Raw genomic sequence first — 23461 nt, forward strand, 5'->3', positions numbered from 1 at the left:
TGTCTCTTTTTAAACAATTTTTTTTATTTAGCGGGGCAATGAGGGTTAAGTGACTTGCCCAGAGTCACACAGCTAGTAAGTGTCAAGTGTCTGAGGCCGGGTTTGAACTCAGGTCCTCCTGAATCCAGGGCCTGTGCTTTATTCACTGCGCCACCTAGCAGCTCCTGTATAATTGTTTCTTAAGCCCACCACCCCCTCCTAATTCCCACCTCTTTCCATGTTGAGCTGCATCAGAGTTCTACACAATTTTGAGTGTGCCTCTTTTGTACAGTTCCAATGAGCAAGGCTCATTTGATGCTCATCTCCTCAATCCCCTTCTTCCCTGTAAGTATGTGTTCTCATGCACTCCAATTATGAGAAACAGTATGGCCTACCCTTTCTTCATTTCCACAGGTGTCTCCTTTTTGCCCTACATTTAAAAACCATTCAGCGGCTAGGTGGCGCAGTGGATAGAGCACCAGCCCTGGATTCAGGAGTACCTGAGTTCAAATCTAGCCTCAGACACTTGACACTTACTAGCTGTGTGACCCTGGGCAAGTCACTTAGCCCCCATTGCCCTGAAAAACAAAACAAAACAAAACAAAACCATTGGAACAGAACCAAGTCCTCCATGTTTCATATTTAACTCCTTCAATCAGCTTGGAAGACATTGAAGTTCTTCAGAAATCCTCTAGTAGATTGGGATCATTTCACCAGCTTGCAGTCTCCATAGCAGTCCAGGAGCTCAAAGTCCTTGGGATTGGGGTGCTTGCTGGTGGGTCCCTTCCCCGTTGTCTTTGGGCTTCTGGCTAACCTGGCACAGTTTTGGAAGGCGACTTACTATCATTCCTCAATGGTTTCTTGAGTGGTATTTTGTTTGGTGCAGTAGTCAATGTTTTTGCTGGAATAGGTGTACAGGATGCAGGCTGCCATCTTGATCAGAATGCCCATTGTGTATAACTTTGACTTTTTTGGGGGGGTGAGGCAATTGGGGTTGACTTGCCCAGGGTCACACAGCTAGTATGTGTCAAGTGTCTGGGGCCAGATTTGAACTCAGGTCCTCCTGAATCTAGGGCCAGTGCTTTATCCACTGTGCCACCTAGCTGCCCCTATAGCTTTGACTTTTTTTTTTTTTGGTGAGGCAATTGGGGTTAAGTGACTTGCCCAGTGTCACACAGCTAGTAAGTGTTAAGTGTCTGAGACCGGATTTGAACTCAGGTACTCCTGACTCCAGGGCTGGTACTCTATCCACTGTGCCACCTAGCTGCCCCATCTATGTTTTTAAGGATGTTCTGTTTGCATATTTAGGGAAGCCTTGAGAAAGCAGCTAGGCTTTCTGAAACTTTTCTATAGCACACCTCTCACCCTTGGATCTCACAGACAAGGAAAAGATCATACACTGTATTTAAAAGCAATGATGCTGAATTAAAAAAAAAAACTTACTCTTAAAAACATTTGTCCAGCAAGAGAAATGTAACAAATGGCCCCTTTACAAGGTACTCTAGGCTTCCATGAATTAGATTCCATTTGGAAGCTGGACCCCAAAGGATGAGCCTCTCTTCTTTGATTCTTTGACCCCAGCTGACTTCATTGAGGAAAGTTTGTAAGGTTTTTTTTTTTGGAGGGGGGAGGGAGTAGATTTCCGGGTACCATTAATGTCCAATATGGTTAAACATGTACTAAGATCACATGGGATTGTGAGTGGCTCAATTGATCATGTTCCAAGTAGGCACAAAATGGTGTCATTTGAATCAGATGTTGGCCACTGTTATAGAAAATATCTAAGAGACCTCAAATGGCAAGGGATTCCCTCCCTTTGCATGATAAGACCTTCTAGATCATTCCAATGACCTCAAATAGGAGCATCAGAGCCCTGGCAGCCACTGACAAGACTGATCTAACTATCCAAAAAAGTGAATTGGACCAAGAATGCTGGTCCAGATGGTGACCTGTAGTTGGACTGATAACTGGGTGGGCCACCTGTCCATCTAGCTTGGACAGGTGCTGTGGATGGATGTTGAGCAGGGTCTAGAATTATGTATGCATGAGGGATTTGGCTCCTACTCCCACTTTCATGTAGCAATTCCAAGCTGCTCCCTGACACCGGCTTGTGTCTTTAATACAATATTCTTCTAACAATGCTGCTCATGGCTACTCTTAGGATTCAGTGGGCATTTCCAGCCATCAACGATTTAGGATGAGGAGGAGCCTTAGAATATATATAGTTCATCTGCTCTTATTTTACAGAGGAGGAAACTGAGGCCCAGGGAGACCAAGTGACTTTTCACAGGTAGGAACCTTTGCGACTAGATGGCTAGGCTTATATATTACTCATTAGTATTTCCACGTCAGCTCAGAAGGAAGACTCTAGCGGAGTGCAGCAAAGATCACTGCTTGGTCCGATGCTGTGTCACCTTATCAGTGACTTGAATAAAAGCATAGATGGATGATAGAAACCCAGAAAGGATAGCCAACATAGCTAGCAGGGTCTAAAACCCAAAAGGCAAAGTTAGGCTTCATCAATGACCAGCTGAAGCAGGGGTCATCTTGGGCTCCAAAGTACAAGCAGGGGAAGGTAGGAACAGAGAGCCTGGCGGGAGTCCTGGGTGAGAAGAAGCTCTTGTGTTCCCATTCTGAGTCCTACCCAGTTAATAAAGTGTCTTCTTATTGTAACCAAATCAGTCCCACCAACTTCACCGAGGTTCTGCTCTTCTCTCCAGTTGGCACTCACTTACTAAGACAATCTCCAATGCTTTCCATTCCATCTGAGGGTAGCAGATGACACTCCTTTGCAGAGATGTGACTGGAAGGCCAAGCCTCAGGTAACCTGTCCATGTCTGAGCAAAGATGAAGCGCTGATTATCTCCCACAACTCTCCAAATGAAAAGTGACCATCGCTGAACACCTGGATAACACTGGCTTAGTTCTGCACAGATTCTGACAGCTCAAGAGTAAATGGATCGGGGGCAGCTAGGTGGTGCAGTGGATAAAGCGCTGGCCCTGTATTCAGGAGGACCTGAGTTCAAATCTGACCTCAGACACTTGACACTAGCTGTGTGACCCTGGGCAAGTCACTTAACCCTCATTGTCCCACAAAACAAATCAAAACAAACAAAAACAAAAACAAAAAAAGAGTAAATGGATCGGGGGCAGCTAGGTGGTGCAGTGGATAAAGCACTGGCCCTGGATTCAGGAGGACCTGAGTTCAAATTCGGCCTCATACACTTGACACTTACTAGCTGTGTGACCCTGGGCAAGTCACTTAATCCTCATTGCCTGAAAAAAAACAAAAACAAAAACAAAAGGTAAATACAAAGTGTAGATGAGATAATTTGTCAGCGAGGAGGTGGGGAGAACTGGTATCTCAGAAATTTGGAAAGGTTTCTTGTAGAAGCTAGTGCTTGAATCGAATCTTAAAGGTAAGGGGAATAACATGTAAGAAAACTGGAAAGGTAGGTTAGGACCAGGTTATGATGGGTGTGAAATGCCAAGTGGAGATTGTTTTTGATCCTTGAGATAATAGGGATGTACTGGTAATAGAGACCTGTGCTTTGGGGAACTCACTTTGGCAACTGAATGGAGAATAATGGATTTCAGTCAGGAGAGAATTGAGTCAGCAAGACCAATTAGGAAGCTATTGCAATGGTCCAAGCCAAAGATGATGAGGGCCTCATTCAAGGTGGAAGCAGAGAGAAAGGGAGAGATAGTGAGAGAGGTGGAGGAGATGGCAGAATATTTGGCAGCTGAATAGATTTGTTGGCTGAAGAAGACTGAGCAGTTAAGAACAGTGCTGAGATACAATGATCCAAGGCAACTCCAAAGGACTCATGATGGAAAATGTCCTCCATGTCCAGAAAAAAAGAACTGTGGATTCTCAATACAGATTGAACCAGACTGTTTCTACTTTTTTTTGAGGTTTTTTTCCTTTTATTCTGATTCTTCTTTCACAACATGACTAATGCAGACATGTGCTTAATGTGATTGTACATATATAACCTATATCAGATTGCTGTCTTGGAGAAGGGATGGAGAAAAATATGGAATGAAAAATCTTATGAGGGCAGCTAGGTGGCACAGTGGATAAAGCACTGGCCCTGGATTCAGGAAGACCTGAGTTCAAGTTCGGTCTCAGACATTTGATACTACCTGTGTGACCCTGGGCAAGTCACTTAGCCCCCATTGCCCCAGAAAAGAAAATACAAAAACAAAAAACAAAACAACAAAAAAACTCCTCAAAACAAAACAAAAATCTTATGAGGGCAGCTAGGTGGTGCAGTGGATAAAGCACCAGCCCCAGATTCAGGAGGACCTGAGTTCAAATCCGGCCTCAGACACTTGACACTTACTAGCTGTGTGACCCTGGGCAAGTCACTTAACCCCCATTGCCCTACAAAAAAGAACCCGAAAACAAACATCAAAAACTATATTTACATGTAACTGGAAAATAACAAAATACGTTTATGATTAAAGAAAGAATAGTGCTGAGCTTGCAAATCACTGGTAACCAGGAGGATGATGGTGCCGTAGAGAGGAACAGGGAGGTGAAGAGGAAGGGTGTGTGTGGGTGGGACAGACACAGAGTTCTATCTGAACATATTGAGCTTGAGGTGTCAGGAGTACTGGATAGATAGGGCAGGGTATAGACACCGGGCAATTTTCAGCATAGAGACAAATCCACCGGATCCGGGGAGGTCACCAAGAGTGTAGAGACAAGAAAAGACCCAGGCCTACCCATGAATTTGGCTGAATCTTACTCTGGCAAGGTGGCTAGGGAAAGAAATAAATGTATTTCCTATCTAAAATATAGGCGGCCCTGCCACAACTGGAACAAGATGAATGAGGAGGCCACCAGAATATGGCAGATAGGTGAATGAATTATGGCATATGAGTTTAATGAAGTACTAATGTGCATAAAGGAATGATCAAGGGAATAGTATCAGAGAAGTCAGGGAAGATTTGTATGAAGTAAGCAGAACTGGGAGAATCATTTATACCATAGCAACCTTGTAAAGACAAATAACTTTGAAAGAACTGACACTGTTCGAACAATGCCCAGCCGCAATTCCAGAAGATCTGATGAAACATAGAACCTACATCCTGATAGAGACATGAAGAATTCTTGGTAAAAATGGAGCCTTTTGTACACAGTTAATGCAGAAACTTGTTTTGTTTGGTGATGAAGAATTGTAATGCAAGTTTTCTTTTTCTTTTTTTTTAAATGGACTTGCTAGAGGAGAAAAATGTATTTTTATTCATTGAAACAATAAATTTAAAAAATAGAAGTCATTCCTCTCACCGTACATTGTGACTGAAATCTTTACCTGGTATCAAGGGACTCAATTTGACCAGATGGCTTTTGGGTTGTTCAGAAAGTTAGATGCTTGCAGAAATCAAAGTACCTAGCCCTTTGGGAAGGAAGAAGAGGGAGATCTTGTGACACCTTTGAAAGTGACATGAAATTAGGCATTTGGCCCATGTCACTTACAGACATCTAGAAAATGGAAGAGGGAGCTACCCAGCCCAGCTGTGCCCCTCTGAAGTAGCAGGCAGCACTTGGGCATGTCATCTGGATTCCTGGAGCTACTTCTGTCTGCTATCACCCTTTCAATCCAAAAAACTGCAAGTATGCTTGCCCAGAGGGAACACATGCAGATAAGTGATGGATAAAACAGGCTTGTGGCTTCTTCTGGCTTAGTGGTCTCATAAATGTTGACTAATATTTCTGAAGCCCCAAAAATCTTCACTCCCACTTTTAATTATTTTGGGGGGGGCAGGTGTGGGCATCTGCTTAAAACCCCCCTCCCTCTTTACTTTCAAATCTCGACCTTCTATCACTTTACGCTAGCTTATCAAGCTGGAAATCTTTTGTATGGTGTAAAGTAGCTTCTACAGTGTCTCAGTTGGACAATAAGTTGTCACCAGTTTTGAAACTGTCTGTGATCCCAGAGCAGATGCAAAGGTCAGATCAGGGCTCTAAATATTTTAATTTTCTTGAGTGTTTAAAAAGCAGGTCTGGGTTGAAGCACCAACCTTTGGCTCTGGATTTAAGTCCCAGAGCTTATGGAAACACATCTCTGTAGGATTACCTATTTAGACAAATCTCCAAAGGAGAAGTTTTTATTTTGGTTTGTGCTTTTTGTTTTTGTCGTTAGCATGTTGAAAAGCACTGCTAGCTATTAGCTAGAGAGGCAGCCTCTGAGTCTGGAAGAGCTGTCACTTTTTACATATTGGCTGTTTGACCCTAGCAAAACTCAACTAACCTTACAATGTTGGGGTGGGGGAGGGGGGAGGAGGGAGAGGACATCTTTTGAAGACTGAATTGCAAGCAGGCCCAGATTTGCACCACAGAGGTCTTCTTTCTCACCAGGAGTTACCTATGCCAATAAAACCACAGGTATGGGGAAATAAAGAGAGAGAAAGAGAAAAAGAAAAAGAAAGAAAGAGAACAGAAGGGAGGAAAGAAAGGAAGGGAAAAGAAGAAAGAAAGAAAGGGAAAGAAAGAAAGAGAGGAAAAGAGAGAGGAAGAGAAAGAGAAAGGAACAGAGAGAAAGAAGGGGAGAGAGAAAGAAAAGAAGAAAAAAAGTAAAAGAGGGGAGAAAAGAAAGAGGAGAAAAGGAAGGGAGAAAAGAAAGAGGAGAAAAAGATGGGAGGAAAAGAAGAAAAAAGAAAGGAGGAAAGTAAAGGAGGAAAGAAGGAAAAAGGAATGGAAGGTAGTAAAAAGGAGAAAGAAGGAAGAAAAGGTCCATCTGTCTGTCAAAGCATCTGGCAACACCACTAAAGTTACATAATTAGAGAATAGGAAAGAACCACAATGTTCTTGTGATTTAGTCCATAGCTGAAAGGAGCCCCCAGTGTAACCTCCTCAAGTCAGAGCGTTGTACTTTGGGAGAACACCAGTGGCTAGGAGGGTTTTCCTGACATTAACTCTAAAGTGTCCTCTCAGCAATCTTCTGTCTTTGTTTCTAGTTCTGCCTTGTGGGGCCAAGCAGAAGAAATGGAATCATGTCTGCTGTGTAACAGCCTTTCAGATATATTTATGATGTGAACTCATTTATCCCCAAGTTCCCCCGATTCTTTCTTCTCTGGGATAAACACGAGCATTTCCTTCCATGGACTGGAGCCCCTTCACCTGTCCAGTTGCCCTCCTTTGGACACTGTCTGGCTTATTTTTTTCTCAAGTTGTGACCCTGAGTGATATTCTAACTGAGGGCTGATGAAGGCAAAATGCAATGGAATCATCACCTCCCTATTCCAGGAACCTATGCTTAATGAAGCCCAAGATTGCATTAGTTTATGTAACTGCCTCAGCACAATTAATCATGTTGAGTCCTCAACCTATTAACCCCACCCGCCCTTAGATTTTTGTTCAGAACAGTTGCATCTTCCACCTTTCACTTGTACACCTGATGTTTCTACACTAGTAAAAGACTAGATAGAGTTTCATCTTACTAGATTCAGCCCAGTGCTCTAGGCTGTCTGTGTCTTTGTGCATCGTAGCTGTCATGCACTGCATTAGCTAGACCTTGTAGCAAATTTGATGAGTGTGTCACCTATGCCTTCATGCAAGGCATTGGTAAAAATACGGAGCACCACAAAGCCAAGCACAGATCCCTGTGGTACACTCCTGGAGACCTTTTGCCATATTGAACCACTAATGATTCTTGGAGTCTGATCATCCAAAAAGCGCCGAATCCCTCTAACTCTTACCATTTAGCTCACATCTCTCTACGTTCTTCACAAGAATGGTCTATCAAAACCTTTGCTAAATTCTAGGTAAACTATGTCCGCAGAAACCCCTTTCATCCATCCATTTAGCCCCCTCCAAAAAGAAAATCAAGCTAGTCTTCCACAACTTGTTGATGCCAAAGCCATGCCAGCTCTTTGGAACCACCACTTCCCTTTCTTTTTTTTTTTTTTTTTTTTAGTGAGGCAGTTGGGGTTAAGTGACTTGCCCAGAGTCACACAGCTAGTAAGTGTCAAGTGTCTGAGGCCAGATTTGAACTCAGGTCCTTCTGAATCCAGGGCCGGTGTTCTATCCACTGTACCACCTAACTGCCCTCACCACTTCCCTTTCTAGTGGGTCACTGATGATCTCTTGAATAATCCATTCTAAAAGTTTTCCACGAATTGAAGTCACTCACTAGCTTCTATTTTGCAGACTCTAGTCCCCCCCCCACTTTTGTTTATCCAGACATTTGTCCCTTTCTACTTTGGTGGCACCTGTCTCATTTGCCGTGATCTTTCCAATACTCACTGATGCCAGCTGTTCACTTCTCAAGCTAATCTCTGTCCTGTGTGCGCATTCAATGCCAACATCTGGTGAGCGGCGGATCTGGGCGTCATCTCCAGCTGAACCTTGAGAAGAACACGAGCTATGGAGAGGATCGGCGGGCTTAGCGCGGCTTTTCTCCTCCTTGTGGAGGAGCTCTTGTAAGATCTGCCTGGGAAGGAAGAAGCTCTAGGTGCTGCTGATAATGAAGGGTCACTTCCCCTCCCCCCATTCAATGTGCTGTTTTTCCGTATCAGACTGCAGGCTTGAAGGCGAGGATTGACTTTCTTTTTGCTCCTATTGGCTTAGCGTAGTGGGGTTTATCCATGGAAGGCTTTCACATTCCACCCCATAACAATCCAGGAAAGTAGGGACTGTTATTATCCCCACTTTAAAAAATAGGAAACTGAGGCAAATAGAGGTTAAGTGACTTGCTCAGGGTCACACAGCCAGAAAGTATAAAGCTGGATTTGAACTCCTGTCTTCCTTATGCCAGGCCCTGAACTCTAACCATTGCATGGCCTAGCTGCCACCAGATGACCTGAGTTCCTATATCATATTGCTTTCTGTCTGGGGGAGGGAAGGGAGGGTGGGAGAAAAATTTGGAACTAAACATCCTATGAAAACAAATGTTGAAAATTATCCTTATATGTAAATAGAAAATAATAAAATGCTTAAAAAACATCTCTAAGGGCTGATGGGGCCATGGACATGCAGGCCACAGGCAGGCAAACAAGGCCACTTGTTGGTCAAGTGCTCATGGCCATCTCCCCATTCAGAGGAATGCTGAGAGACGAAGAGACAACAAAAATATCTGGGGGACTTTCCATGTCATTGAGTCACCTCTGCCATGCTGGGCTTGGTCACCACCAGAAGGCAAGAACAAGGGTGGAGATCCTCTAGGTGTCTTCCTGTAATTAAGCAGGTGAATTTACAGTCTGCAGTTCACAGCTCTGTGGCCTAATATACAGACTCTATAATGACTACTCCTATGGAATCCTATCTAACTAATTGATACCAATTGGGATAAAATAGGGGTCCAATTAATCCTCTATCCCAGCTGGCAGAGATTTTAGAGAAGACCTTCATGGCCAACTCTCTCATCTTACAAATGAGGAATGGCAGCTGGGATTTGAATTAAGACTCTGACTCCAAATACAGAATACTTTCTCCTGTCGCGTGATGCCATCCTCTAATTTATTTAATCCACTTGTCTCTGGGGTAGGCACCATCTGGCCAAAGAGTAAAATGGGACATGGAAGTCAAGTGATATTAAATGAAATTAAATAGAAACACACTATAAATCTGGAGAGTTTCCAGAAGAGAGGAACTGGGATGAAGTGTTTTAAGCTCGTGGAGAGAGTTCTGGACCAAGTTGGGAACAACTCAGGTTTGAATCCCACCTACAGTACTTAAGAGCTGTGTGACCATAGACAAGTAGATGAACCTCTCTGAGATTCATTCTCCTCAGGAGGGCATGAGACCAGATGACATGTGAGGCTCCTTTCTAAACCCATGATGCTAAGATGTTGTTTAGTCATTTTCAGTTGTGTCTGAATCTTCGTGACCCCATTTGGAGTTTTCTTAGCAAAGATCCTGGAGTGGTTTGCCATTTCCTTCTCCAGCTCATTTGACAGATGAGGAAACTGAGGCAAACAGGGTGAAGTGACTTGCCCAGGGTCACACAGCTGATAAATGTCTGAGGCCAGATTTTAATTCAGAAGGATGAGTCTTCATGATTTTAGGCTTGGCACTCCATCCACTGCACCACTTAGTTACCCTGATCCTAAGGTAATTAAGGGAACTGGGAATTTCTGGATCTGGAGAAGAGAGGACTTTAAGGGGATGAGGGACATGATAGTTGTGAAATAGAATGAGATTTCTTCCATTTGTCCCCAGAAGTATCATCCCAAGGGAGTGATCCTTCATCTCTTGGATTGGTCAAAGAAGATGCTCTACTGGGTAGAGAGTGGCAGACCTTTACAGAGACCATGGACCTGCCTGCTGTGAAAAGTTTGGAACAAGGCATGATTCACGCTTGGTAGAATGTCCTTAGATGCTGCATCAAAAAGCATCCTTTGGAATACCAAAAGACGTAGATAAGACCAGAACAATGAGCCGTGCCCTAGGATGAGTTGGTATGAAGTAGTCTATAATTTTTAATTTTTAAAAAACATTTTTTCTGTTTTGGAGCTGTAGGGAATCCCTGCATTTGTGAGGTATATCATAGAAGAAGTAGAAAGTACATCTACTCATGCAGATCAATAAACTCAACTCTAATTTCACCTTTTTGTTGCATGAGATCCAACTCATTAAGAAATAAGGCTCTTTAAATTTTAAAAAGGGAATAATCCCCTTAAGTCAGTTTTTAAGGAACTCTATTTTGGCCCAGTTGCTCAGTGATTTAAAGTTAATTAAACCACTTGACATCAGCCCCCTCATGATTTATAAAAAGTGGAAATCTGATTGAAATGTCTCCTGTGACCAAGTAGGAAGCTATTGTTAGCTGGGTGCCTGAACCACAAAGAAAGGAAAGCTCATTACTGTTCCCAGCGCTTTTCTACAGATACAGCTTGCTTCCATTGTCTCTGAGGTAATGCCTGCCTTCCCATCCATGTGTGGCCCTCCTAAGTCACAAGTTGTTCCTTCTTTGTTCAATGCTTTATGAACCATAACTCAGATGAAGGTGCCGTTTTCCCCTCCGGCTCCCAGGAAAGCTGAATGTGTAGATTTAGCTTGAGCCAAGAGCATCCCCTTGGCTTGCATGCTTTATTAAGCTTGATAGCTCTTTTGGCCTAACACACAGGATCTCTGTCTCTTCTGGGGTTACAAGTTCTGAGTGTCGAGAAGGGCAAATCATATGCTGTGGACAAAACCTGGCTTTAGGAGATCATTTGCTACCCATAAGCCCTACCTGGTAACAGTGAACAAGAGCGCTCTGAGGGAACATTGTACACAGTATCAACAACATTGTGTGATGATCAACTGTGATAGACTTAGCTCTTCTCGAAATACAATGATGGAAAACAATGCCGGAGATTTATGGTGGAAAATGCTCTCCACATTCAGAAAAAGAACTATGGATTCTGAATGCAGATTCAAACAGACTATTTTCACTTTTGTTGTTCCTTTGTTGTTGTTGTTGTTTATCTTTATTGAGTTTTTTCCTTTTGTTCTGATTCTTTTCTCACAGCATAACTAATGTGGAAATATGTTTAACATGATTATAATGTGTGGCCTATATCGGACTGCTGCTTTGGTAGGAGGGAAGATGGGAGAAGTATTTGGAACTCAAAAAATATCTTTACGTGTCATTAGAAAAAGATTTAAATTAAATGAAATTGTTTACAAAGAGTGCTCTTACGTTGTGGAACAGAAGGACCTTGGAGCCCGTCCTGGCAGAAAGAGACCCTTGCCCGAGGAGCAGAATTGTCCTGAGGACAAACCACAAGTTCCCAGGTGAATGGCTCTCATGATTCTTGAGAGCCTGCTCTAGGTTCATTGGGACCCTTCAGTGCTACAGTGTCTAAAGGTGCTTCTAATTGTGATGTTGGATAGCTCTCTGACAAGGAGAGAGCAAGCAGCGCATCCCACAAGACTTTCTCAAAGTCATCGTCTTGACTCTATCCCAATCTGAAGAATTCACCCAATAAAGATAGGTGCTTGCCTCTTTAAAATTGTCATGTACTAAAGCAATTCAATTTACCATCTGAAAGTTACAGGATACTTAGACTTGGGGCACATGGAGGCAGCTCAAGTCAGCTCTGAAGAGTTGATTGTTAAATGTTCAGAATCAACATTTGTACCTTGGAAATTGGCAAATGATATAAATCAGGGCTTGATTTATTGTTAATTTTCCAGACTGGAAGTGATGGGAAGATGTTAGTAATGCAGATTAATTTAAAAGTGTGTCCTGCATACATGCCTCTCCACCCTCTCCTCAGCCCCCAGAATGTTGTTAAAAATTTACCTATAGGGGCAGTTAGGTGGTGCAGTGGATAGAGCACCAGCCCTGGAGTCAGGAGTACCTGAGTTCAAATCCGACACTTAACACTTACTAGCTATGTGACCCTGGGCAAGTCACTTAACCCCAATTGCCTCACTTAAAAAAAAATTACCTATGCCTAGACTTCATCCCCAGGTCCTGGAACACTGTAAGTCCTTAATAATGTTTGTTGTTTGAATAAAACAAAAGCAAAAACAAAAACAAAAACAAAAACAAAGAAAAAAAACCAAAGAACTAAACCTTGTGTAGGTCACTAGATGGCGCCATAAGATTCTTCCTGAGTTCAAATCTAGCCTCAGGCACTTACTAGTGACTTGTCCAAAGTCACTTAACCCTGTTTGCCTCAATCTGCCTCGTCTATAAAATGAGCTGGAGAAGGAAATGGTAAACCACTCCAGTATCTCTGCCAAGAAAACCCCAAGTAGGGTCACAAAGAGTCTGACAGGACCAAAATGAGTGAACAACAATAAAACCTTTTGTACTGTCAAAAGGAGACGAGTATTTAATGATTGTGCACAGAATAAATGGGATCAAGAGTAGAGATTGTTTGTTTTTCTAGGTCAATCAACCTATTCCTTGATAGATACTGTACTCCAGTAATAATTCCATCATCTGAGAGGTATGACTTACTAGTTAACTTGATAGTCAATGTCAGGCGCTAGGGGGTGCCAAATGCAGAATGCTTGACATTGAGTCAGTCAAATCCAACTGTAGACAGCCACTAACTGTGTGACCCTGATCAAGTCACTTCCCCTCTCTGTCTCAGTTTCCTCATCTGTAAAATAGGGATAATAACACTACCTACCTTCCGGGGTTGGTATGAGGATCAAATGAGATGATGTTTGCAAAACATTTAGCAAATCTTAAAGTGCTTATCATAGGTACTAGCTTTTGCTCCTTAAAGGAATGTTGCATGGTTCAAGAGTAGGTTGTATGGGGCGTGGGGAGGGTTGGGGAGGGTGGAACAGGTGTATTTTCCTGATTCCTCCCCTTTTACCTTTCCTCATTTCAACAGTAAACATTCTTAGAGAGTGGTAACTGACAATCTTAGCACACAGGTGGTAGTAAGAAATAATAATTGTTCTTTTTGTTTGTTTGTTTTCTTTTTATTTTTAGTGAGGCAACTGGGGTTAAGTGACTTGCCCAGGGTCACAGCTAGTAAGTGTCAAGTGTCTGAGGTTGGATTTGAACTCTGGTCCTCCTCACCCCAGGGCCAGTGTTCTATCTGCTGTGCCACCTAGCTGCCCCTATAATGGTTGTTTTTAAGAAAATCGAGGCTTGAAGAGATGGTGGATTACCTTTTGATTTTTTTAAATCCATAAGGGTTTGGCCTAATACCCAAAGACTTCCTGGATCAAGGCCCATGGCTCAAAAACTCCTGAAGTAAATTGTTAATTAAATACACCTGGCATTCCTCAATGTGAATCACTCTTGCCAGCAGCCTCCTTGGGTGTGTTCACCCCCCAGGCTGGGAAATGGTCTAGAAACTGTTCTTTTTTTTTTTTTTTAAGTAGCTGTTACAGTAGTTCAACATTGTTGTCATTTGGTGTGTGTGGGGGTAAGCATTACTTGTTTCATTCTTTGTATTTGTATCATCAGAGGCTGGCATAGGCCCTGGAATACAGTAGGCACCTAATAAATGCATGTTATTTTGTTGAATTTTGTCACCAGGTCTTAGCATAGGGCTTGGCACCTAGTATGTGTTTAAATCAATGCTTTGGTAGATTGCTTGTTGGAAACCAACCTGTCAAGACTATCTGACACAACTTTGTGTACTCTGCACAGCCAGAGAGCAGACAGGGCATGCCAGCACCCCCCACGCCCCAGTGCCTTTGTTCTGTTGATTGTCTTTTATCTCTTGCAGGGAAGGGAAGAAATGCATTTGCTGGAATTGCCTCTGTGATAGGGAGAAGGAATGTGGGAATGATTCAAATGGAGAAGACCTCTCCCTCTTGGTGTATATCATTTATGAGATGTGAAAGGCCTTTGAATTATGTTTAACAAATTTCCAGCATGCCTTATCAAAATAAGAGTTTGGATTTAATAATCAACTTCATCCAAGTAGCATGAGAAGACTAGTTTCTCTGAGCAGATTCTGAAATTCAATATTGTCTTATTTTAAAATTTTATTTTCTAATTTATTTTTAATTTATGAAATAAAACAAGCATTTCTATAACAGTATAATTTTTTAAATGATTGCACATGAAACTGCAAATCTACTACATACAACTTGCTATTCCTTTAAATTCATAATAAAGTAATCATGTAAATCTTTTTTCCTTTTTTTCTCCCCTCCCCGCCATGGCTATCACTAGACACAAATATGTATATAGATGTGAAATTATTCTATACATACTTCTATTTATCATTTCTTTTTCTGGATGCATATAGGGTTTCCCTTCATAGGTCCTTTGTAGTTAATTTGTGTATTTATAACAGTAACTTGCACTGTTTTTTTTTTTCCTCCAAGGCAATCAGGGGTGAGTGACTTGCCCAGCATCATATAGCTAGTGAGTGTCAAGTGTCTGAGACTGGATTTTAACTCGGATATACCTCTGACTCCAGGGCTGGTGCTCTATCCACTGTGCCACCTAGCTGCACCCTCCTCCGCCCCCAAAGTTGTTCTTCAAACAATGTTGCTGTTAGTATATACAATGTCCTCTTGGTTCTGCTCATTTTGCTCTTCATTATCTCCTATTCTGGAATGATGGAGAACATCATTTCCTAGAGCACAGTGGTATTCCATCATGCTCAACTTGTTTAGCCATTCCCCAACTGACAGGCAGCTCTTTGCCACTACGAAGAGAGCTCTCGAGCTCTTTGTGTGTTTACAAAGCAGATGTTCCAAGTGTGCATGTATGTGCTTGCCTCATATGCTGCCAAGTTCAGTCTTGCCAAGCATAAATTTCTTAGGATGATAAATTTTGAGGTGTTGGAAAGGGATTCCTAGGCCATCTGGTCCAACCCTGTCTTTTAAGACATGAAGAGCGGAGGGCCAGAGATGTTAAGAGACATACCTAGGGTTCCCCAGCAAAAGTCAGAGTCGGGATCTGAACCCCATCCTTGCTGACTTCAGGTCTGGATCTACTATACCATGCCACCTCTCTTGGAGCGATGTATCCCCTTATATAGATCTTGGTCTTCATATGGACCACGGCCAAAGGTTAAAACCAAGTTTGACAACTGATGCCTGGCTTAACGTGATATTGTATTCAAAGACAGCTATATTGACAGAGGGAAATTGGCCCGAGGCCTGCTGATTCTACTGACAAAGCAAGAACCCTACATTCCGAGAGCAGCTTGCTCACCTTCTTCTTGGGTATGGGAGTGTGCTCCCTTATCAACCAAGGCACAAGACCTTGAAAAGGCAATGACCCCTTACAGAAGGCACCATTCCTTAGGTCAGTAGCCAACTTGATCAGTTGCTTCTTCAATTGGCAGTTGTGTGCTGTTTCTATTTTCTCCATTTCTATTTTAAAATAGATTTTTGTGGATATCTTTTGTTTTTACGTTGCCAAAATTTCTTAGTATCCTTCCTTCTCTCCCTTCTCAGTGAATCATTCCATATAACAAAGAATACTTTTAAATAAAAAAGAAAATCATGAAAAGAACAAAAATCTACAAAAATGAGCAATGCACTGGAAAAGTCTGAAATATATACGTAAATATATTTATATATGTATCTGTATATCCACATATATGTACATATATGTGTAAACATACATGTGTGTGTTCTCCACATTCATGGACTTCCTGTTTCTGCAAAGGGAATGGGGTGGGGGTATCTTCTCATATTTTTTCTTTGGGGGAACTGCCTGTATGTTCAAAGGATTCAACTTGGCATATGGTATCTCTCTAACTGAAAGATGTTCACCAGTAAGACTTTGCTCTCCAAGTCTCTGGTTTCTCTCTGACCAAGAGCTGGTAGTGTGATGGTTCCCCAGACTGCTCTGATCAAACAGATAAACAGGGAGTATGGGGGTGGGGGTTGCCAGTCAACATCTCTATGGACTCACTTTGGTATTTAGGAAGTTTCAAAGACCTAAGAACTGGATTCACAAGTATTTCTGACTTCTGTGTATAATATCAGAGGTTCAAAAAAGGCCTCTATTAAACTATTTCCAGTGCATGTCTACAAGTTGAGTAGGATACGAGATCTAGAGTCGATTTGGGAACACAGTCTCTGGAGTTGAAAGAGGTCATGGAGGTCCCATCTTGTGTGTGTCAGGGAAAGCAAGCCCAGAGAACAGAAGTGATTTGTTCAAAATCAGATCACACCCAAGAGCAGGGATTCAAATCCAGGTCCTCTGATGCCAGATGTGAAGGACTGTACTCTAACCAAATGACTGATGGTGTAGTATCACTGCCCCTTTCCAGCTATGCTGGTAGTAGATACTAGAGCCCCTCCAAGTCAGAGATGTCTTTACTCTGGGGACTTTTCTATGCAGATCCCTATAAGTTGAGATTCACTTAGATGTCTTTAAAAGCAGAATCAATTAGCTCCAGGCAAAATTTTGGACCTGAATGCTCATGAACTAGATCTGTAGCAGACAATGGAACCCAACACCCACCCCATCTTTTCCTCTCCAGGGATATAGAAGTAGGAATATTCTCTATGCCCCCTCTTTGTCCTCAGCAGATGACGATGCCTCGTAAAATGATATCAGTGACAGAAAATATTAACAGAGAAAGCATGTGATAGTGAAAATAGCATTGGACTTAGAGGCAAGAGGTATCCATTTCAATTCCTGCTCTGCCTCTTATTAGCCATGTGGTCATGGGCAAGTCAGAAAAATCTGAAGCCCTAGTTTCTTATCCATAAAAAATAGGTGATGGTTGTATTAGATACTTCAGACAGTGTAAAAAAAGCCCTTTGTAATTCATTAAAACAGTGTTTTAATCAATAAGCACCATCTGGGGAAAGTAAAAAAATGAAACCTTGCTTTTCCTCAAAGAGCTTACATTCTCTTGGGGAGATGACACATACGTGAATATGTATGGAACTTGGGGAAGGGTATCAGAACTGGGGGATCAGGAAAGATTTTATGTCAAAGGTGGCATTTGACCTGAGTCTTCAAGCAAATAAGATATTTCACAAGATTGAAGTGAGGAGGGAGTGTTTTCTAGGTTTAGCAAAGGTACAGACTTGGGACACAGAGTACCATGTATGAAGAACAATGTGTCTGGACCATGAAGTACAGAAATGGGAGAAATGTGTAAGAAAGCTGGCAAGTAGCCTGGGGCCAGCTGGCTTAGGGAGTTTAACAAATGTAAAGATTTATATTTGATCCTAAAAGTAACAAGGGAGCTGCTGGAGTTTGAATGGGTGAAGGACATGGCCAGACCTGTGCTTAAAGAAAATAACTATGGAAGATGGGTGGAGATGGATGGGAGAGGGGAAGAGACCTGAGTTAGGGGAACAAAATAGGAGGCTATTTCAATACTGCATGTGAGAGGTACTAAGAGCATGAACTGTGGTGGGCATTATATGAAGGAAAAAAGCAGATATGTATGAGTTTGTAGCGATATGAACAAGATTTGGAAACTGATTGGATATACCGGTTGAGGGAGAATCAGTTGAAGATAAAAATGGATGGCTGAAAGGATAATGATAGTGATAATGATTGATAGAAATAGGAGAGTTTGGAAGAGAGGTAGGTTTGGGGGACTTGGAATATATGGCTATATATTGAATTTGAGATACTTGTAGGACATTGAGTTCAAAATCTTTACTAGGAGCATAGAGATGTGGGACTGAAGCTCAGGAGGGAGACTGAAGTTGGCTATTTAGATCCTAGTCATCTGCAGAGATTTATTACTAAACCCATGGGAGTTGATGAAGTCACCACAGGAGAGATTATGAATGTATATACTTCTTCTGTTCTTGGGAGATGGTGGTAGAGATCAGGTAGGGTGCTGGGAGGATTCACAGCTTGCAGGAAGAACTGCCTAGTTAACACTTGAATGCCAGACTTTGAGTGATCCAGTTACCAACCAGCGCCCTAATTTCAACAATATATTCCTTCACTATTTCAAGAATGATGATTTTCATCTATGTGGGCATTCCTCAACATCGAGTTGCTGTTTGTCCTTCATCTTCAGTGAGGACCAATGACATCACAGGTGTGTGGATTGCATTTAAGTGAGGCAGAGCTGCATCAAGTCCTCCATTTTGCTCTCTCTTCCAGAGTCTTCAAAGTCCAGTGGCAGGACAAAAGTCAGGATGACTGGTGATTTGCAGGATGCAGTTTGATGCCTGACCAAGTTCTAAGCTGTCCACAGTGTGTGCTTCAGCTGTCTTTAAGGCCATTGGAACAAATTGTTCTCATCTACCCATTCCACCAGAGGAAGTCTTCACATGCTTGGGCTAGACCCCCCTCCCCCCACTCAACAATGGGTTTGTGGCCTATAGGTTACCCTCAACCTGGTTTAGCCTGTCTGCTGAGGTTTACCAAGGTGTGGCCACTGTGCACACTACAGCTTCCTCGAGCCACAGATAAGGGCTGGATGCCAAGTGGACACCAAAGGTGGATGAGCAGTCCTGCAAAGGGCCCAGCAAGTCCTCATGCCAGAGGTGATAGTCCTCCCTGAGCTCCCCATACAGCCCAACGTCAATGGTCATCCCTCTACAACACAGTTGGTGGCAAAAACAAAGTTGCTGAGCTCAAAGCCATCACCCTGCAGACCACCTGGCGAGGTGGTGAGCCTTCCAACCTGAGACAGATCTCAGAGACAGCCCATTACTGGGCCCAAACAGAAAGCCTTTCCATGTTAGTAGGGCCACCTAGACCTTACAATTGATCAGAACAACCTTCAAGAATCCAGGGCAACTGGGGCAGCTAGGTGGCACAGTGGATAGAGCACCGGCCCTGGATTCAGGAGGACCTGAGTTCAAATCCAGCCTCAGACACTTATCACTTACTAGCTGTGTGACCCTAGGCAAGTCACTTAACCCCAATTGCTTCACCAAAACAAAAACAAAAAACAAAGAATCCAGGGCAACTTCTGTGCCCTGATGAAACTTACTATTGCATATCAGTAGCAGCAGTAACGAATGCTTTCCCACCTTCCTCTGCTCATGGCCCTGTTCTCAAGATGGAAGCAGAATTCAGACCCCCAGGAAATGTCCAAGCCAAGAATTCCAGCACAGCGACTATACGTGGGTCAATATCAGCCTCGTCTGTGGTGGGAATGAAACAGACAAGGTGGCAGGCGCTCAGCAGTGCACCCCAAGGGACAGTGTCCTCCCTTTTGTAACCAGTCTTTACAAGGACCCCTCCTTGGGGCTTACCCCATAGTGAACAAAAGGTGAGACTAGTTATTGAACTGGGAGAGTCAATATATACCTATTTGTGTCTAATGGTAGCCATGGGGGGGAGGGGGTGAGAAAAAAAAGAAATTTACTTTGTTGTATATTTGAATGTAATAGCAAGTTGTACATAGTAGATTTGCAGTTTCATGTACAATAATCGTTTTTATTGTACTGTGTTATGGAAATGCTTGTTTTATTTCATAAGTTAAAAATAAAATTTAAAAGAAAAAAAGAAAAGAAAAATGTGGGGAGGAAACAAGGTTCTGCTCCCAGTCTTGGCTGAGTCCATTGATTTTCTTCTTCATTGGGAAGGAATTTTTGTGGGTGGTTGGTAAAATATCTTTAATTGGCCCCATGTTAATTTGAAACTCCTCGATTCTTCTATGAAACTGTTTATCATTTGTCACTGGAAAGGCAATAAGGCATGGTGAAGAGATGGTTGGCCTCAGGGCCACGAAGTCTTGGGTCCTAATTCCATTGCCTTTTTACCCCTCAGTGATCTAGGCAGTTCTCTAAGATGTAAGTCACAGAGAGGTTATACACCTGTGTCAGTTGATGGAGTGACTCATCTGAGAGTTGTCTAGATTGATGAAATCTCAAGTCTATGAGCCAACTGACAGAGGAGAGAGAGCATATAACCCTGAGTGAGGGTATATGTAGGCACAGATCCCCCAAATAACCTCTCTCATTCTATGTTGAAAATAGGAATCATTCCACTAAGCCAGGTGCTTGTCCTGGGAAGGAGAGTGGAGAGTGAGAATAGGGTAATAACAGTTATCTTGCTCAGCTAAGTCAGAGAATGTCTGAGGCATTTGATGGAAGGACTATGTGACCACATGCCATAGCTTGGACTGGATGCTCCTTGGGGCTCTTTTGTACCCTCAGGGCTCTCCCCCATGCCTGGCCTCCTCCTTTTCTCTTTCAGCACTATACTTGCTCACAAATCTTTTTTATTTAGAATTTTATTTTCCCCAAATTAAATGTAAATACAAATTTTGACATCACTTAAAAAAAAAAACTTTGTGTTCCAAATTCTCTTCCTCCCTCCCTCCCACCCCCCAAGAACTCAAGCAATTCAATACAAGCCATACATGAGCAGTCATGCAAAATGTTTCCACACTAGCCAAGTTGTGAAAGAAAACAGACAAAAACAAAACTTCAGATAGAGGAACTAACAAAAAAATTATGCTTCAATCTGTATTCAGACATCATCAGTTTTCTCTCTGTAGATGGACTGCATTTTTCATAAGACCTTCAGAGTTGCCTTGGATCATTGTATTTCTGAAAATAACCCAGTCATTCACAGCAGATCATGTTGCAGTATTGCTGTTATTTTGTATATAGTACATTTCACAGTGATCAGCTCCTCTAGGTCTTTCCAGGTTTTTCTGATAGCATCCTGCTCATAATTTCTTTTTAATAGTAAACTGCATTTATATAGTACTTTAAAGGGAGATTTCTTTATGATAAACCCATGAGATTGATTATTGCAACAACAGTAATAGATAAAATTTATATAGTATCTTATACCTGATAAAGAATTTTCTTCACAGTAGCCCAGCAAAGTAAGTACCATACATTTTATCATCATCATCAATTAGCAATCAATCCTCCTCCTCCTCCTCAATCAATTCTCATCTTCATCCAATCATCATCGATCCATCAATTGATCGATCTTCATCTTCATCATCATCCTACATTATTCTTGCCTCTTTCAGCAGTATGCTTGCAATAAAGGTTTTGAAAGGGTCAGCAGGGGCCGAGCCTCTAAGGACTTGGATGAGGGTCAAGACCTTGACTACAAACCTGCAGGAGGGAGCCTACAACACCACCTGTCTACCGCTCCCTACTATAACTTGAGGAGCGTGGCAGCAAAGTGTCCGGTCAAGTCCCAAGGAAGGAGACACATGCTTAGTGGAGCTGATAAGAACTGATGCTACCCAGAAGACAGGGTCACCCAAAGGTGCCCTTCCTCTATTACCTTGGGCTGGCCACGGTATAAGCACTGGTTCTGAAGCCAGGTGACCTGAGTTCAAAACACCCCTCTGATACTGCTTGTATAACCTTGGGCTTGGACATCAGTTTCTCCATCTGTAAAAATGAGGGGAGCAGACAAGATGATCTCTAAGATCCCTTCTAGGGGCAGCTATATGGTAACATAGTATGTAGAGAGCAGACCTGGAGTCAGGAAGACTCATCTTCTTGAGTTCCAATCTGGCCTCAGGCACTTACTAGCTGTGTGGCCTTGGGCGAGTCCCTTCACTCTGTCTGACTCAGTTTCCTCATCTGTAAAATGAGCTGGAGAAGGAAATGGCAAACTACTCCAGTAACTTTGCCAAGAGAACTCTAAATGGGGTCACAAAGAATCTGACATGACTGAAATGAGTAAACAACCATAAGGTTCCTTCTGACACTAACTTTTCAGCTTATGATCTTATGACTGCTGCAAATTCTTCTTAACAACTTTAAAGCCTTAAACATTTTTGGGGGGGCAGGGCAATGAGGGTTAAGTGACTTGCCCAGGGTCACATAGCTAGTTTTTTGGGTTTTTTTTTGGTCACATAGCTAGTTAAGTGTCAGGTGTCTGAGGCTGGATTTGAACTCAGGTCCTCCTGAATCCAAGGCCAGTGCTTTATCCACTGCACCACCTAGCTGCCCCCTAAAGCCTTAAACATTAAAGCAAAGTCTCCCTAAGAGATAATAAAGCAAATCTCCCGGCCAGCTTTCACTTAAAGCTGAATCTTAGCCTGCAAACACTTTTGTCTCCTTTAGTGTTTTTCTGGGCTCTACCTTTCTTGGTGATAGAACCAGTTAAGAAGATGCTATCAGTGGGGAAATGTTGAAGTACAACTGCCTTTGCGTCTGAAAAATTCTGACAGCTTAGAGAGAAAGAAGGGAAGAGAACTAGCATCCATTAGGTACTTTCTCAATTAGAAAACAGAAGGGTGGGGGGGAAGAGAAGGTAGATCTTCATTTGAAATAAAATATAAAGTTTGATTAAAAATAGAATAACCATTTTAAAAACCAAGTAATTTCTAAAATGTTACTCATCTCCTGATGGAGAGGTAATGGACTAAATATACAGACTGAAATGTGGATTTCTGGAAATTTGCCTTGTTCGACTGTATATTTCAAAGTTTCATTCCCCCTCCCCCCATTCTCTATGGGTGTGTATGTGTGGGGGGAATAAATGCTTGTTAGTCTTTAAAAATAAAATTTTATAATAAAAATACATCTTTCAATTATTTTTATTTGTTCTACCAGTCCAGCTAAGAGGCAGATTATTTCAATCAAAGGCTAATTCATCATGATGACGAGGTTCAAGGGATAGATAAGGCAAACAGCCTCTCGAAAATCCATCTCCAAACTCAGTCATGGTGAGCACGGCTGCTTTGGAAATGGAAGACTCACGTTGGCATATGCAGAGATGAGGAGAGTTGGAGGAGATCTAACTACACAAGGGGCCAAGGTCTCTTCTAGCTCTGGGCCTCATTCCTTTGAGCAGTCTCAGCTCCAACCAGGGCAGAAGTCTGGCTGGTTATATGACAAGACCATCTCGTAGCCCCACCAAATTATGCCAGGCAGTGATGGTCAAAAACAAATGTTACCCTCTTAGATTACATCACAAAAGAAAGCAATAGGTTTATTTGTTTATTACATGATATGGAGACATTCCTATGAGTAGCTACTTCATAACCTGAACCTCTGCCAGTTGAATGGATTTTTACTTCCTGTAGGAACCAAGTGGCTGGGGAAGATTCTTTACTGGTCAGGTGGCAATGCTGTTCAGATTCTGGCCATTCAGCTGAAGGCCTTTTGGAGGGGAAAGCAGAATGTCACTATTCTGGACAATGTGGGCAATGTGGACAATGGCATGACCTAGTCACTGACTTT

The 23461-nt window shown here is 42.4% G+C and overlaps 1 protein-coding gene across 1 annotated transcript in view; it reads left to right on the top strand.

Moving 5' to 3' along the window:
* FUT10 (fucosyltransferase 10) overlaps positions 1-14239 on the top strand; it is a 59155-nt gene extending 44916 nt beyond the window's left edge. The window contains exon 5 of the mRNA XM_043971214.1: positions 14119-14239. Within this exon, the coding sequence (XP_043827149.1) occupies positions 14119-14157 (39 nt within the window). The 3' untranslated portion in view covers positions 14158-14239. The remainder of the gene's footprint in view (positions 1-14118) is intronic.
* The last annotated feature ends 9222 nt before the right edge of the window (positions 14240-23461 follow it).

This window comes from Dromiciops gliroides, chromosome 6 (assembly GCF_019393635.1).
Source record: "Dromiciops gliroides isolate mDroGli1 chromosome 6, mDroGli1.pri, whole genome shotgun sequence".
Lineage (NCBI taxonomy): Eukaryota > Metazoa > Chordata > Mammalia > Microbiotheria > Microbiotheriidae > Dromiciops > Dromiciops gliroides.